General features: G+C 51.2%; 1 protein-coding gene across 4 annotated transcripts in view; it reads left to right on the top strand.

Moving 5' to 3' along the window:
- Gse1 (Gse1 coiled-coil protein) overlaps nt 1-17,136 on the top strand; it is a 361,804-nt gene extending 344,668 nt beyond the window's left edge. For 3 of the 4 annotated variants that reach the window (XM_074055529.1, XM_074055528.1, XM_074055531.1), the window contains 12 exons: nt 245-439; nt 1,048-1,239; nt 1,695-2,011; nt 2,363-2,687; nt 4,686-5,293; nt 6,475-6,587; nt 6,811-7,081; nt 8,510-8,623; nt 9,390-9,761; nt 11,728-12,015; nt 12,670-12,773; nt 13,386-17,136. In XM_074055529.1, the coding sequence (XP_073911630.1) occupies nt 245-439; nt 1,048-1,239; nt 1,695-2,011; nt 2,363-2,687; nt 4,686-5,293; nt 6,475-6,587; nt 6,811-7,081; nt 8,510-8,623; nt 9,390-9,761; nt 11,728-12,015; nt 12,670-12,773; nt 13,386-13,520 (3,034 nt within the window). In that variant the 3' untranslated portion in view covers nt 13,521-17,136. The remainder of the gene's footprint in view (nt 1-244; nt 440-1,047; nt 1,240-1,694; nt 2,012-2,362; nt 2,688-4,685; nt 5,294-6,474; nt 6,588-6,810; nt 7,082-8,509; nt 8,624-9,389; nt 9,762-11,727; nt 12,016-12,669; nt 12,774-13,385) is intronic. The other variant, XM_074055530.1, reaches the window with a different exon arrangement.
- Nucleotides 17,137-17,636: the final 500 nt, after the last annotated feature.

The raw sequence follows: 17,636 nt of genomic DNA, 5'->3' as shown, positions 1-17,636 counted from the left end.
AGCCCACCCTTGGATCCTGGGAGCCAGGAGCTCCTCTAGGCTGCAGTAGCAGCTGCCCACTCATGTGTCCTGGGCCTCCTGCCAGGGCCACTTGTCATTAGCAGGAGGAAGACTTGTACTAGAAGTGGGATGGCAAGGGCGACCTTAACCTTGAGCTGCCTGAGAGACTGCAGGAAAGTGAACTGTTTCCCAGCATGCAACCTGCTCTCCACTCATCTGTCTCCTGTTCTGTCCCTGCCTGCAGCCTCCAGCGACCCGTGCACCACGTGGTGCCTCCCAGCACCGTGACCGAGGACTACTTGAGAAGCTTCCGGCCCTACCACACCGATGACCTGCGCATGTCCTCCCTGCCCCCTCTTGGCCTGGACCCTGCCACCGCTGCTGCCTATTACCACCCCAGCTACCTGACCCCGCACCCCTTCCCCCACCCAGCCTTCAGGTAAGGCATCCCCCATGTACGCTTCAAGCTGGTCCGGTCTCCGCAAAACGGGATCTCATGGGGAAGGCCATTTTTTGGGGACCGGAGAGCCAGGCACCCAGGGAGACCTGCAGCCGCCATAGCTTTCCCCAGCTCCCAGTTGAGTTCAAACCCAGTCAACCCAACAGCTCTTGGGATTGTACTCACAAATAGCATGTGGTATGTGTACAAGAGGGACTTCTGGGCAGTATGACAGTAATTCTGGCGGAAGTCATGCCGTGGGCCTCCAGCCTGACCTGCTAATGAGACCAGAGAGGCCTCTGTATGTGGCCCGCGTGTGCCCACGTGGCTGGCCTGAGAGGGGCGGAGGCAGGCCTCTGGAACCCTGCACTGTCAGCACCCTGTGTTCTGGCAGTAGATGATGCTTAGGTAACCGGTGGCCCACCTTGCCGAGCTGCTGTTGACGGGGCCGGACTTACCCTTTTGGGGGGGGGTGGTGCTGGGGATTGCACCCAGGACTTTGTGAAGGTAGGCAAACCTGGCTTTTGTGTGTGTGTGTGTGTGTGTGTGTGTGTGTGTGTGTGTGTGTGTGTGACCTTGGCACTCACCAGTCCCATCTTCTCATATAGGATGGACGACTCCTATTGCCTGTCGGCCCTGAGGTCCCCGTTCTACCCCATCCCCACCCCTGGCTCCCTGCCTCCACTGCACCCGTCAGCGATGCACCTCCACCTCTCTGGGGTCCGCTACCCGCCTGAGCTCTCCCACTCGTCCCTGGCAGCACTGCACTCAGAGAGAATGTCTGGTCTTAGTGCAGAGAGGTAAGTTTTGTCCTGGCTAAGGGACAGCAGAGCCCCTCTGTCCTGTTCCCAGATAGCAGCTGGGAGAAAAGCCCAGGCTGGGGCCTGGCTCAGCAGCTTTGCGGGTGGCTGGACAGAATCTTTAGCCTTGTTCTGTCCTGTTTCTTCACTTGCTAGCTGGGATTTTGGTGGTACGTGCTTGACAGCTCTGCACTCGAGCCTGTCAGAAGTGCCTGACGGGCTGAGGAGCTTCCTGATGCCGGGGGTTCTCTATGCACTGTGGTTGTATGGTTTCTTCACACGTTAGTGAGAGACAGAGGAGAGGCTTGCCTGTCCCAGTCGCCATCCACATGGAAGTCCCGGGCTTGGTGCACTTCGTTCTGGGCTTGGTGCACTTCGTTCTGGGCATCCCCTTTACTAGGCTGTCCCAGCTTCTATCCCAAAGAGCTCCCAAGCCCTTTCTTCTTACTCCACAGGCTGCAGATGGATGAAGAGCTACGGAGAGAGAGAGAGCGGGAACGGGAGCGGGAAGCCGACCGGGAGAGGGAAAAGGAGCGAGAGCGAGAAAGGGAGAAGGAGCGAGAACGGGAAAAGGAGCTGGAACGGGAGCGCGAAAAGGAGCGAGAGCGGGAGCTAGAGCGCCAGCGGGAGCAGCGGGCCCGGGAGAAGGAGCTGCTGGCTGCCAAGACTCTAGAGCCTGCCTTCCTGCCTGTGGCTGAGCTGCATGGGCTGCGCAGCCATGTCCCCGAGGAGCGGGTCAAGCCCTCGGAGCAGCTGACCCCAACCCGAGCAGGTACCTGGGCTGAGAGGCCTACACGCCCAGCAGGCTGAGCATGCTGGCACCAAGCTCTGTAAAGAGCCCTGGTTCTGCCAGCTTGCCAGCTGCCGTGGTGCAAGCGCTCCCACCATGGTTGACTTCAAGCCACAGGGTGGTGATGTCAGTGAGCGTGGGGTTGGGAAAAGGTGCACAGTGTCACCCCCTATAGACACAGTCGGTGGAGGTAGCCCTGAGAGCGTGACAAATGGTAAAACGTAGCCAGCTATTTTAACCTTGCTTTTAGGTTTTGTTCCTGTGGACTGATGTGGGTGCTCGAGAAGGGGCGAGGGTGCTGGGGTCCTGCTGTGACAGTGTTTCTCTCCACAGAGAAGCTGAAGGATGCAGGCCTGCAGGCACCTAAGCCTGTGCAGCACCCCTTGCACCCAGTGCCCACCCCGCACCACACAGTGCCCAGCCTCATCTCCAACCATGCCATCTTCTCTCTGCCGGGCAGCAGTGCCACCACGGCCCTGCTGATCCAGCGCACCAACGAGGAGGAAAAGTGGCTGGCGCGACAGCGACGGCTGCGGCAAGAGAAAGAGGACCGACAGTCGCAGGTGTCAGAGTTCCGCCAGCAGGTGCTGGAGCAGCACCTGGACATGGGCCGGCCGCCTGTGCCCTCGGAGGCTGAGCACAGGCCAGAGAGCACCAGGTAGGGCCAGAAGCCATGTGGCTTCTAGTTCAGTGTTCACAGCCCACATTTACTGAGCAATCGCATCTGGCCCAACATCTTCATGTGCTTCCAGGTGGGGTTCTAATCCTCACCTTGCCTATGAGGAAGCTGAGACTCTGAGGAGGAAAGTGACTTGCTTAGAGGCACCCCGCCGTGAGTAAGCCCACCAAGCCCAGGTCCAGCTTGGCAGAATGTGAAGCCTTGGTTATTAGTGATCTGTTGTCCATTTCCCCTTTACAGCTTGGGCTGGCAGGTGGAGGGAGTGCTTTTTCTAAAAGAAGGGGACTGTCTTTCATTACTATTGAAGAAAAAGCATGGTTTTTTTGTGGGGGGTGGCAGTACTGGGGCTTGAACTCGGGGCCTACACCTTGAGCCACTACACCAGCCCTATTTTTGTGAAGAGTTTTTCAAGATAGGGTCTTATAAACTGTTTGCCTGGGCTAGCTTTGAACTGCGATCCTCCTGATCTCTGCCTCCTGAGTAGCTACAATTATAGGTGTGCGCCACTGGCACCCAGCGGCTTAACCATTTTTTTTCAGCCCCGTTATAAAAGATTTCCCTGGGAGAATTATGCCTGTTCCTGGGACCCTGGCTGCTGACATTGGCTTTGTGAGCTGGTCCCTAGTGCCTCAGACCTCCCTGTTCCCACTGCCTGGGTATCCTGCTCTAGGGGCAGTGCTCACCCAACCCAGGAACATGGCTTCTGGTCTCTGGGCCTCAGTTTCCTCAGCTGTGCACAAAGGAAGGGTGGAGCAGGAAGATTACATGATCCAGCCCTCAGCTGGCTGGGATCATAGGGACACAGATGCCTCTCTGCTCCCTCCTCTTCCTTTCCTGCTCATCTTGAGTAGGGCAAAGAGGGACCAAGTTGCCCCGTAGCAGCTGCAGTAAGGTCCACTGTCCTATGCTCTCTGCCTCTCTTGGCCACCTGAGCCCTTGCAGGGTTTCATTTCACAGCTCATGGCTTCCTTTTGCCCTGCTGACTTGCCTTTCTTGAGTTGCTCATACCTAGGAAGCTGCAAAGGCATTGGGTTCATGCCTAGCCTTATACGCTCAAATCTGGATGGCCCAGTTCCCCAGGCAGCCTCTTTCTTGGGGCTCCCAGGACCCTGTGCAGGTATCTGGGCTTGGTCACATATGGCCTTATAGTAGCATGACCTTGACATTCTGACAGGGCCCTTTTGCTGTCAGCTCAGAAACTGTTCAGTGCTTAACTCTGGTGCGTGAAGTATTTATTCTGCTAGTGGCTTTTTACTCCTTTGCTGTTTACCTAGAGACATGGTTTGTTGATGTCATTCCCTGTTGTGCTCTGCTGCCCGTCGGTTGCTCTCACTGCAAGTCCAAGTCTGCAGTAAATAGACGCAGCCTTGGTGGCTGTGGTAAACGGTGTCTCAGCCAGACCTGCGGATGGCAAGAATCCAAGTAGCCCATGTACCTCCTTTTAAAGCAAAACAAAACACCTTTGAGAAAGCTCTCCAGTAGCCCTTTCCTAAGTGCTTTGTTTGAAATGCACTGAGGAATCATTTTTCACAGTCCAAGACAGAGCTTTTGTGAAGGAAGCGCTCCATGTTAGAGGTCCCTGGACATTCTCCTGCCCAGGTCCTTGAAGACCCTTTAAATGTAGCTGTCACATGGTGGGAGAGGTGGGGCGCACAGGCCCCCATTGTGTAAGAGGTTTTCCCAGAGTGGGTTGGCCTCCTGTCTGTAGCTTGATGACTTCCTCCCGGGACCTGGGGGAGAGGCGTCAGCAGCCCGTGGAGGTGGCTGGTCTGCTCTGTTGCCTGCCTGGTGCTTACCTGGCGTATTTTGAGGAAGGCTGGTGGCAGGGCCACCCTTCCAGCAAGGGGTTGCTTTCCCTGTAGAAAACGAGGATGAAGGCCGTTCTTTGTGGAGACTTGTGTAAGTGGCAGAAATGGTGGGCCTCGCTGGCTGGCTGGTCTACTCCCCATGACTGATGAGCTGACCTTCACTCCCTAGGCCAGGACCAAACCGTCATGAGCAGGGCAGCCGCGATCCCCCACAGCACTTTGGTGGGCCGCCACCTCTGATCTCACCCAAGCCCCCGCACCACACTGTGTCCACCGCCCTCTGGAATCCGGTGTCCCTGATGGACAATACCCTGGAGACACGGCGAACTGAGAGCCACTCTCTGCACAGCCACCCGGGTGCATTTGAGCCCAGCCGCCAGGCTGCTGTGCCATTGGTGAAAGTGGAGCGCGTCTACTGCCCAGAGAAGGCCGAGGAGGCCCGAAAGCATGAGGCCACTACCTTGGACAAGTACCAGCCACCACCGAGGGAGGCAGGAAGCCTGGAGCCCCAGGTCTTCCCTCATGGGCCTGGGCCTTTCCTTGCCGAGCTTGAGAAGTCAGCACAGACCATCCTGGGCCAGCAGCGGGCCTCCCTCCCTCAGGCATCCCCCTTTGGGGAGCTCAGTGGGCACCTGAAGCCGGGCTCCCCCTACTGCTCTCCCACCCCACGGGGCCCTGATCCTGCCTACATCTACGATGAGCTCTTACAGCAGCGCCGGAGACTGGTCAGCAAGCTGGACCTGGAGGAGCGCAGGCGGCGCGAGGCCAAGGAGAAAGGTCTGGCCTCCTGGGGGGACCTGCCTGGGAACAAGGGACCCTTAGTACCAACAGCTCACCTCCCCTTCTCCCACCCCTGCCTGCACTGCGGGGTTTTTAGGTAGGCTTCTGGTAGTAAGTTCAGACTTCAGTGTGGCAACCTGACATCTCTGTGGGAGCAAAAGACACTAGGCCTCTTGTAATGTTCTGTCATGATGCACATTGTCCCAAAAAGGCAAAATCAAAGCATGTCTGTAAAGACAGTGCTTCAGACACATGACTAATAAGTGATGAATGGAGCCTGACAAGGTGTCTACATTTTTTATTAAAGCAGCATTAATGGGCAAGCACGCTGACAACAGGGCAGGCCTGGGCCCAGCACATACAGGACTGGCATCAGTTGCAAGCAGGTGGGCTAGGGAGTGAGGGGCAGCAGCTGGCATTGTCCCAGGCCAGGCCTGGAGTCAGGTACCTCCTTCTTGTTGCTTGAGGAGGGGGGCAGCTCAGCTCATAACACCCCAATCCCCCACAGTGCTTGGGGGGAATAGGCCAAGAGGGCTCAGGCACTCAGGTCTTCAGCAGACACCTGGTAAGGACACATCGGGCTGCAAACCAGTTTCATTTCTCCTGGAAACTAAATCCTGTCTAGTATTGCACTCTGTTCTTTTTTGTTCTTTGTTTTGAGACAAGGTTGTCTGTATAGCCCAGCTTGGCCTCAAAGTTTCCATCCTTAGCCTCCTGAGTGCTGGAACTATAGACATGTGCAACTAAGCTGGGCTTTGAACTTGGCTTCTCTTAACCAGAGCTGGGGTGGTAGGCTAGATTTAAGGCCCAACCAGGGCTTTTCTCCCCCATTCCCCTTGCAAAAGACAATGGGACCATTTTATGCCTGGAAAGTAGGGGCCCTGTGATTCTTCTCTATGCTCATCCCCTCCTGCAAGGGGGATAAGCCCAGGTGACCACAGCAGGAGGGAGTACCTGTGCACAAACAGCCATGGACACCAGGCCCTTGTGATGAATAGTCCCCTGCTGGTGGGGTCATTGTTAGCCCAGGGAAGCCTGGTCCCTGCTATGCCTGCTCTTGATTTGCAGGTGGGCAGAGGGCCAGGCTTATAACTGCCCTCCTATATGCCCCTGGGTGCCTATCCTTGGGAGCACCCAGAGCTCCTCACTTGGCTGAGTACACTCATTTCTGCCATCAGGATACTACTATGACCTTGATGACTCTTACGACGAGAGTGATGAGGAGGAGGTCAGGGCCCACCTCCGCTGTGTGGCTGAGCAGCCACCCCTCAAACTGGACACATCCTCTGAGGTACTGGATCCTCTTTGCCTTCAGTATGTTTGGGGCTGGGTTGTTGGTACCCACATTGTGCATCTTGGCTTCGAAGCACCCCAGTCCCTTTGGCTCCTCTGCAGTCTAACGTCAAGTCAACCATGGCACAAGCTTCAAGGGCCCCAGGTGGGGGACCTCTGGGACAGTGAAAGCATGCCACTGCCAGTGGTTTCAAGCTCATTTGTTTTCTTTCCCAATCCAGAAGCTAGAGTTTTTGCAACTTTTTGGCTTGACCACCCAACAGCAGAAGGAGGAACTGGTGGCCCAGAAGCGGAGGAAACGACGGCGGATGCTGAGAGAGAGAAGCCCATCGCCGCCGGCCGTTCAGAGCAAGCGACAGACGCCTTCGCCCAGACTGGCACTGTCCACCCGATACAGCCCTGACGACATGAACAACAGCCCCAACTTCGAGGAGAAGAGGAAGTTCTTGACTATCTTCAACCTGACCCACATCAGTGCTGAAAAGAGGAAAGGTATGGCCTTGTGACCTGAGTGGGGGGAAGAACGGTGTGTGCTGTGGAATGCACCTGTGCACAGGGCAGGCCCACCCCATGGTGCTTACCTGACGTACTTTGCTCTGATACTTCCCACACACACGCTTCAAGCCCTCTTTCTCTTACTGTGTCCTGCATGGATATGAAGATTAAGATACTCCTGCACAAACACACTGTCTTCGGCTGATGGCTGCTCTGCTTGCTTACCTGTCCTAGTGCTTGAGCGGGTGGGTTTTTGAACAGAGTACTTGGGGAACTCCACCTTGGAATGAGGGAGGGGTGTCCTCCTTTGTGTTGCAGGCTTTTCCTCTGGGAGGACCGCCAGTGACGCCCATTGGGCTTTATGTTCTGATGGTCGGAGACCTGGGGAGGGAGCTGTAGGGAAGGCCTGTAGCCACCAGGCACAGTCAACACGCTGAGCAGATGGCTTGCCCAGAAAGATGATTCCAGACGGTCTGGTCACCAAGGCCATGTTGGGGAGACCCTGTGGACAAGTTCACAGTGCAGAAGAAATGCTGGCTGAACCTCTTCCTTAGGGCTTCTACATCCTTGCTCTGCCAACATGCTGGCTCAGTGCTGACATTGATGGACACAGCCTCTTCCTGTGTTCCTCCAAGTCTCCTTGTGGACACCTGGTCTCCTCTGTGGAAGAAAGTCACAGGAAGGCAGAGTCCCCCTGGGTTTTTGAGTTGCTTCAGCGTGTCTGTCTGTCGGGGCGAGCAGTTTATTTGCCATCTATAAACAAGCAAGTTGGAGCCTTTGCTTCCCCTTCAAGGGTTAGCAATGGGCTGACTGCCAGCACAAACCCCAGGAAAGGTGCCTAGTTGTTAGTAAAACCTGTCTTTTCACCTGACTGAATTTCTAGAGGGAGCTACCAGTGCTGTGGCTTCTTACGTTTCAGAGTTGGCAACAAACACCACTGAAAAAAGAATCTGTGGTGTGCAGCAAGTTGGCGTCTGCGTTCATTTTTCACGAAGTGGCCAGGGTCCTGGGACTGCACTTGGGTTGCACCAGGAGTCATGGGGGCAGGGGCACTGTTCAGAGGCCTGCACGGGCCCGTGTCTCCTTGCACTGGGGGCCAGTGCTTTTGTCTTTAAATAAAAACACCTCTTGAGAAGCCACCACAGAAGACCACAGGCACCAGCTGGTTACAGCATCATAATAAGCACTGCGCACACAGCTATTCTGGAGCACATCTAAAACGTGCAGTGAAAGCCAAGAGGAACCTGGGCCTGCTTTCACATGCGGTTTCCTCCTGTCAACACGGCTATCCCGTGGCGCTTGCTTTTGGTTCTTCTTGGTTTAAGGGCTTGCACCTGCCAGTCACAGCCAGGCTAGACTCCTGCCTTTGCTCCCTCTCAGAAATGATGCAACTGCTTCGTTAATCTCAGGCTGCTTTTCTCACAGACAGAGAGAGACTTGTTGAAATGCTCCATGCCATGAAGCAGAGGTCACTGTCGGCGGCAGCGGCAGACTCGTTGACAAACTCTCCGAGGGACAGTCCTATCATCTCCCTGAGTGGTAAGGGAAGGAAGCCCCACTAGCCACTGCCCAGTACCATGGCTGCCTAGGGTCAGAGGTGACACTCAAGGTCATCTTCGTCGTGAACCCGACCTGCCAGCAACTGCACTTCTCTCCACCCCCCTTACAGTTTGCGGTCTGCGCGCAGTTGTGCAGGGCCTTGGGAGGCACAGAGCTCGGGAGGGTGCCAGCTCCACAGAGCAGCCTGGCAGTCAGCTCGCCATCCCTCAGTTGAGACACAGAGCCTTATCTGGAGACCAGCGGATGGGGCCTGAGCCCTGAAGTTCTATCCTGGGCAGGAGGCCCTTGGGCTGTCTGCCTGCCCCACCCTACCTCTCTTCCCCAGGCTGTCTTGCTCATCCTTCCTTCCTGGCCTCACCAACACCTGCTTTCACATCTTTCTGTGTTCTTACGTCTGGTGGCACCTCTGCCCTGCTGAAGGAAACAGGGAATCCTATGGTCCAGCCTCCTCTTAACTTAACCATGTGCTCTTTCTTGCCAAGTCGGAGCAAATAACTCCCCCACCTTTCTGATGACTTGCTTCTTCCTGCTGATGTTCTCTGGGGTACCATTCGAGGATGGACTTGCTACTAAACACACCACTTCAGACAGTGCCTGCACGCACAGGTGGCTAATTCAGTGTCCCCAAGTCTTGGTTCTTTGCTTTAGGTCTTTCGTTTGTTAGATGTAAGTTCCTAGCGCTCAGGGTCCACATGTTTGTTAACTTCCAGCTCTTAACAGTGCCCCCACTTTCTCTCTCTCAAAGAACCACCCATGCAGCCAGCTTCTCTGGAGACGGATAAGCCTGTTGGGGTTGCTGCCTCCTTATCCGAAGTCCCAAAGGCTGTGGAGGCTGGGAGACTAGAACAACTGCGGTCCCAGGAGCTATCCAGAGTCCAGGAACCAGCTCCTACCAGCGGTGAGAAGGCCAGGCTGAATGAGGCTCCCAGGGGCAAGAAGAGCCTGAGCATGCTTCATTACATCCGGGGTACTGCACCCAAGGACATTCCTGTGCCATTGTCCCACAGCATCAACGGGAAGAGCAAGCCCTGGGAGCCCTTTGTGGCAGAAGAGTTTGCACATCAGTTCCACGAATCTGTGCTGCAGTCTACCCAGAAAGCCCTGCAGAAGCACAAAGGTAAACAAGGCCATTGTCTTACTCTGGTCCCAAGTTACCTTAGACTGGCTGATGTTCCTGCATGCCAGCAGCGGCTCAGAGTGGCTCTGGGCTCGCACCATCCACCATACACACAATGACAGTGCATCTGAAACCTCAGTGCACGTGAGGCACCCGGGGAGCTTGGCAGCTACGGGTCTTTTCTAAGAGGCCTCCCAGTGAGCTTAACGAACTTGTGTGTGGACCGCACTCCCAAGCAATCAGCAGGTGGCGCCATCTGAATTTAGTAAGGTCAGAAGAGGTGTCTTGCTGACCAAAGCTATCCTCTGCATTCTCCAGCAGAGGAACTTCCCAAGTACCCCCATAGAACTCAACCTGGAGTGCTCTCCGGTCCCTTAACAAGGCACCAGTTGTGTACCCATTCCATGGGACCCCAGCCTGTGTGTAGTGACATAACAGTTGCCGTGCCCTCTCCCCCCTACTCGAGTCTCCTGACCTTTTGCCATGGTGGTAGGACTCGCTGAACGTCAGAGAATGGGGATTACTATCAGTGAATCAAAAGTCAAATTGATTAGAAAAGAATCCTCAACAATTAAATGACTGAGCATGGAACACATTTTTGTAAACTTCAATAGCCAGAAGAAAATAATTTAGTCATCATGCCAAAACTGTGCTTAAGTGTTTATTACTCCAAGCCATAAACCTGAGCTAACAGGTAAAATGCTTTCAGACATTCAGCTGACAGACAGGGCCTTCCACCTAAGTTAACACTGTCAGCACAACTGAATAAGTTCCCTAGAAAGGACTTTGGTGGTACTGGGCTTTGCTTAAAAAAAAAAAAAAAAGACTCAAGACTCCGCAGGGCTAGGGTGGTGAATTTAGCCTGTATGAGACCCCTGGATTCCATTTCCAGCATTGGTGGTCGGGGTGGGGGGACACAAAAACTAAGGGATGTGTTACTGGATTTTTGTCATGTATTTGGAAGAACTTTTTTTGGTGGGACTGGGGTTCGAACTCAGGTCTTCGTGCTTGCAGAGCAGACACTTTACTCTTGAGCCACACTCCCAAGAATCCTGTTTTTTTAAGATAGGTTTCCTTAAGAGGCAGATGGGTCCTTGCTCCTCAGGTTGGAGGTTCTCCTTCCTTCATGGTGACATCTAAAGAACATTATCACAGTGATTTTGAGGTACTTGTAGGAACTTGAAAAATGTCTTCCTTCCAGATGGTCCCAGCATGGCTTTTTTTTGGAGTGGTGAGGGGGTTGGAGGGTGGTAATGGTGTTTGAATTCAGGGCCTCTAACTTGCTAGGCAGGTGCTTTACCACCTGAGCCATGCCCCCCTGTACTTTTTTGCTTTAGTTATTTTTCAGGCAGGGTCTTACCTTTACCCAGACTAGCCTGGACCATGACCCTCCAACCTATGGCCTCCAACGTAGGGCATGCACCACCACAGCCAGTTTGCTTCCTAATCTCTGCCTCTGAGTAGCTGAGTCCTGCCTTTATCTCACACCTTCTTTAAGACTTTGGAGTTTTCCTTCCATGCCAATCTGAGCCCAACCAGTCCACTGGCTGTGGAAGCTCAGGCTCACCTACTCCAGGAAGCAGTGAGCCCTAGTGGCCACCAGTAGCTCTGTGCCACCAGATGCTGCAGGTTGTTTACATAGGTCACAGCCAAGCGACCTTCCTGCTGGGAGTGGAAAACCCCACTGCACCCAGGGACTAAAACAGCTGTGCCTGTCACACAGGAGGGGTGGCATTTACTGAGGGCTAGCTCTGGCCACACTCAAGCCCACACATTCAAACTCAGATGAACTTGGCTGATGAGAACTCGGGTCTACCACCACCTCTGCGGCTGCTTGTCACTATCCCTTAATAATGCTGTGTTGGACCAGAGGTTTCTGCAGACATTCCCCCACCCCACCTCACCCCTTACTTCTGGTCTTCCTGGAGAACATCCACTCCTGTGACGCTTGTTTTCTCCTCCCCAGGAAGCACAGCTGTGCTGTCTGCAGATCAGAACCACAAGGTTGACACATCTGTCCACTACAACATTCCTGAGCTGCAGTCCTCCAGCCGGGTCTCCCTGCCCCAGCATAATGGGCAACAGGAGCCCCCAGCTGGGAGAAAGGGTCCTCCCATGCAGGATATGATAGACCGAGAGTCAGACGAAGAGGATGAAGATGACGAGGACAGTGAAGAGGAGGATGAAGAAGCCCCCTGGCGCAAGTGGCAAGGAATTGAGGCAATTTTTGAAGCTTACCAAGAACACATAGAAGGTACAGAGTGGGAAGGTACAGATGGGTTGTGTGGGACATGCCCACCACAGTGGACTGGAAATCTTAGGCTCTACCCTCAGGCCACCACTACTAACGCCTTCTGCAGTTTATTACCACATTGAGGTTTCCATTTTTATTAGGTGGTACTAGGCTGTAAATATTTGCAATCAGGCCTTTTATATTTAGTAATATTAGTCATGTGCTTCTACCACTTTAGCCATGTCACCAGCCCCTAATCCTTGTCTCTAAAATTGCCCTTTGTGCCAGGTGCCGGTGGTGCATGCCTACAATCCTAGCTACTCAGGAGGCAGAGATCAGGAGGATTTTCAGTTCAAAGCCAGCCCAGGCAAAATAGCTCAAGAGACCCTATCTTGAAAAAAAAAAACCCATCACAAAAAACAAAAAGGGCTGGTGGAGTGGCTCAAGGTATAAGCCCTGAGTTCAAACCCTAGTACCACAAAAAAAAAAAAAAAAAATTGCTGTTTGACTCAAGGTCATTTATCATTACCTTGAGTTGGCTGAGTTTAGTATTCATTGATGCAACTGAAAGGACTAGAAGAATGATATCCACAGGAGGAGGGACTTTTGCTGACTGCACTGGAGACCGGGGCACAGCCCATACCAGGGTAATATATTTCTACCTCATTTTTTCAGAGCAAAACCTGGAGCGGCAGGTGTTACAGACACAGTGCCGGCGGCTGGAGGCCCAGCACTACAGCCTCAGTCTGACTGCAGAGCAGCTCTCCCACAGCATGGCGGTGAGTCTCCATTCTCCAGACACACAGGGAGGGGAGCATGTTCATAGTCCATATAGGCCCATTTGAGAGGTGCAATCTGCTGTTAAGAGTTCAAACCTTGTAGTCTCAGAGAGAAAACTCAGGCATCAGTTGATAATTCCCCTCCATAGCTGAATCTTGAGTAATCTTTAACTTGCTGAATATTGATCCTGGAACAACAGAGCTGCTGTTTCATACCCCTTTGGAAAATTACTCATTGCCTTAATCAGGCTGCCCTACTGTGAGTTGCTAAGGAGGGCAGAAGAGGATCTTACTGGAGAAGGAAAAGTTGAAGCAAAGAGCCTCTCCTGCCCACTCTTAGCCTGTGTCAGTGCTGCTGGTCCTCCATCCACCACCTTTTGGGCAGGGCTCAAGTTTTTAAACCTGGGAGTTTCAAGGCCTTAGCCTTTGAGCTAAGGCAGCAGTGCACTCTGATTTTTCAAGAGCTGGAAAAATCAGAACCTGAAACAGAACCAGTGAAGAGAGTTCCCAGAGGCCAAAGTGCCATATCTAGAACATTCAGGCCTGCAGCCTGCTCATGTTTGCTTACAGATGGAATGAGTTTTGTTTTGACGTGTGTTTTCCTCTCCCTAGGAGTTGAGGAGTCAGAAGCAGAAGATTGTATCAGAAAGGGAGCGGCTCCAGGCAGAACTGGACCACTTACGGAAGTGCCTTGCCTTGCCTGCAATGCATTGGCCTAGGGGCTACTTTAAGGGATATCCGAGGTGACGGTTTCCCTTGCACTAGGCTGAACCTATAGAATAGAAATATTATCTATTTTATTACCTTGAATATTTAATATTTTTCACTGGGAGGTTTGAAGCTTAAAAAATGAGAATGTGCCATGCATGAAGCAAAGGATTCCAGGCTCCAGAAAAAACTTCACCTTGACTTCAATGCAATCAAATCACCTTTGTCACTCAGCGAGCAAACAGTGTAGGATGCCCCTAGTTTTCCTTTCTAAAGGCGGTTTTATTCCTTCTTCCCCTGTGTCATTTTTTATTTTTTTAATCTGAGAACGAAGGCTCCATTACCAACACTAAATGAAGTCATGTATCAATCACCCCCAGTGCATGTGACTGGATCAGACCCGGCTGGTTTTATTTCTTGTGTTGCCATGTTACTGTACCACAAGAACTCAAGTTTGCTGTTGCTGCAGCCACAGGGTTGGCCTCCCTCCTCCCTAGGAGCAAGGCTTGCCTCAGCCGAAAAGATTGGGTGCATTTTAAAGGCCTTATTTGTTTTACTTACTAATCTGCAAAAGTTAATTTATCTTCAGAGCAACAGGTCCTAGGAGCACACAGAGCAGTCCAAGGCTTTTCCCTGGAAAAGCTCTTAACTGAGGATAAAACAAACCCACAAACTGAAGGTACCTTTTTGTTACTCTGTGGGGGAGAATGTACAGAGCCCTACATATACAGATACTCATGCCCCCAAAATTGTTATTGTGGGATTGGGGGGGGGATGTTTTCATATAAACGTAAATTTTGAGAGAAAAGTCAAAGGTGCTTCAGCCTTGTACTGTGTATATATCTTAAAAAACAAAGTTTTGTATGTTTTTATTACTTTAATTATTGTTATAAAGCCTGCCATTTTTAATATGTGGTTTGGGGAATTTTTTGTTTGTTTTTCTTGTTTGGGGGTTTTGTTTGTTTTTGTTTTTCTTGGGGGGGGGAACCCTTGCTTTTAGTGTTTGTACTGCTGCTGGTCAGGACATTAAAATATTGAAGTGTTTTTAAAAATTAAAGGAGAAGCAAAGTAAAAGCTTACCACTGGCGCCTATGCGATCACTTCGTTTTTGAGTTGTACCAGAAACTAATGTAGAAAGCCATGCGTTACTTCTTACCTCCTTACCCACCCCTCCCCCAAATCTGGAAAAGATAATAGCAAGTCTAACCTGCAGCTGTGATGCAAGGAAGGGACAGCCTGGTGGGAACAAGACATCCTAACAGCCATGTGTGTGCACACAGGCCTGGGGCTTCCTCAAGGAACATTTCAGGAAAATAAGATTTTAAGGAGCCTGAGAGCAGGTGTGAGTAGAAACTTTAGGGACATTTAGATTGAAAGCTTTGTCAAAGCCTGAAGTAGGGCCAGCAAGTGTCAGTCTGAGCTGAACACCTCTTTTCATAAAAGCTCACTGTGACAGGCACAGGAATCGCCAGAAATCAGGCTGATTCCTATTGCCAATGCAGCACTGCCTCCTTATCCCAGTTACTGCTCCTTCAGGCAGTGTTTGATCTAGATCAAAAAAAGCACCTCCTACTGGAACAGGTCCTAACCAGAGGCCCAGGCAGCCACTTGCTGGTCTGCGGGTGGAGAAGGGCCCATGCCTGACCTCTGCAGGACACTCTTAGCTGCTGCTCAGTGGCAGTGCCCCAAGTCCCAGTCCTTGCTGCGTAGAGCAGCTTGCTGGCAGCTGGTGCCGTGTCGCGTATCTGCCCTCACACAGTTTGCTTTGTATGTCTGCCAAGAACCTTCCAGTTATTAGCAAACTCAGACAAAAGTGCCGCCAGTATTGCCGGCAGTCAACAAGCGCTTCCCTCAGCCCAAGCAACTGGAAGAGAACTAACAAACAGGCTGTGCTGGGGGCCTCTTCCCCTGCAAACACATTAAGAGAGCCACATGTTCCACAGGTATGTACAGGGAGTTACACTGCCAACAATCAGGGCAAAATAGCACTGAAGTTTTCTACTTAAAACCTCCTTGCTGATTCTGGTGTAGTGGCTTCACTCAAGCCACCTCCCACATCACAGATGTCTGACTGCTTTTGCTAATCAGCTTTGACAATGGTCTTGGCTAAAGCAAAAGGGAAAAGCAGGGTCTAATGAAAGCCACAGCCCCTTCTCTATATCCAAGAAGAATTCCCTTGGCTGACTTATTGTTATGGGGCAGCTCTCGGCATGCAGAGCAAAGGGGAGATCTGCCAGGATGGGAGCTGAGTCACTGAGCTAGCAATAACTGTGATGCCCTTTCCAAATGGAAAGACATCCTTGCCTGCCCTTGAGGTTCTGTATCACTGTCGCACCATTCTCCTATCTATCTGTGGAGATCTCCATGTGTTCTTGTGCTCAAGAAGTAATATGACAATCAGAACACAAGTACAAACCAGTAAGGCAGCATGCACAAGCTAAGGTGAAGTGGCTCTTGAGAAAACAAGAGTGCACCAATAAGACAGACAGTAACAAGTAATAATTTTCATGTTCAACAGTTAAGTTTCATAATCTGGGAACACTTATTTTCAGAAGAACACAGTACATTTAAGCCTTCATTTAAGTTTTCGGTTGGACTTAACCAAAATTGACAAACATACAATCTCTGAAGCTTTTTGTTTACCTTTTTCCCACTGAATTTAAAGGACAAATTTGCTCTAGAATTGACTGTACAAACTATCAGTATTTATGGGAATGCCCAATCCTTTTCAGCTATGTGTCTTCTGACATCACCTAGAAGAAATAGCTGCCATCTGATGTCTGGTGGGGAATTCACTAAACTTGTGAGGGACACCCGTCTGATGCTAGATTGTATGTTTTCACATTTAATCAGATCTTTAAAACAAGTTGTTGTTTCATATAATCAGCCAAACTGAAAAATACCACACTCCCAGTCATTGTCTCAGATTAGTGACCAAAATAGGACTTTGAACATTTCAGTCTATATTCTAGTTATAAAGGGACAAAACACTCAACTGCAGTAACATTTTCATAGCTTGTACTCTTAAGACTACTCCAAGTATTGAAAGGAGCCTGCACTTTCATTAGCAAAAAACAGAATCTAAAGCTGTGCTAGAATGGAATTTCCCTCAGGTGGCTCACAGTACTGCCGAACCTCAGAAAATTCAGCTCAACTTCAAACCACGTTGCCCCTTCCCTGAGCCACGTAAAGCATAGACAATTCCAAGGACCCACACAAGATGGAGGTGGTCAGCGCAAACATCAGTTTTTCTGTATAGTAGCCACTTAGCAGCAACCTCTCTACTCTTCCAAGTAACCAAGCTTTGACTTCACTACTTGCAGTAGCCTGTCCCCAACTTTTTGATCCAGCGCTTAACTTAAAACTCCTAGACTCTGCCTTGACCTGAGAAAGACACGCTCACTGGTGATGTTGCTTGTGCACACCCCATGCTTCACTGCTAGGACAGCAAACCCAGACTTGGGCGGGAGGGAGGACAATGGTGCCTCGGTCACTCTGGGGGCAGTTTAGATGCTGTGAAATTAAACCTGTTCTAAGTGTACTTGTTTGAATTAACTGTATTGTAATATTATTTGTTGAATGTAGTAATTAGGTATTTATGAATATATTGCTGTAATTTCTGACAAGATCCAAAAAATAAAATCATCTTAAATCATGTTAAGAGGAAAATCTTTTTTATATTATATCTTCTTTATATATTATATACTATATTATATACTTCTTTATATTATATACAAAAAAAAAAAAAAAAAACAGGCTCAGGTTTAAAAGCAAGATACTAGGGGTGAGATCTGAAACACACACCCTCTGACCCTCCACAATAACACGTGGTTTTGTTCTACGATTTCCAGATGAAATCTGAAGGATTCAGGTAAGAGATGGAAAAGCAAGTCCTTTCACCTGAAACCAATCCTCTGAACAGCACCTTAATTTACAGAGAACCCGTCATCTGGTCCTAATCCTCTAGCCCCTCAGTGCTAAAATAACCACTAGCATCTACGGATGGAGACATCTGGGCAGCACTGGACCAGAGAAATAGCACTCAGGTAACTTGAACCAACGGTAGATGCCAGCCACTGCTCCAGGCTGAGTGGGGCAGGCACCTGCACTCACAGCTCTGGAGAGCTCCCAGACACTCCTTACAGCTTTTGAACC

Source organism: Castor canadensis, chromosome 15, assembly GCF_047511655.1.
Source record: "Castor canadensis chromosome 15, mCasCan1.hap1v2, whole genome shotgun sequence".
NCBI classification, from domain to species: Eukaryota; Metazoa; Chordata; class Mammalia; order Rodentia; family Castoridae; genus Castor; species Castor canadensis.
The sequence above is the reverse complement of the archived record's forward strand: the minus strand, read 5'-3'. Positions and strand labels throughout refer to the sequence as shown.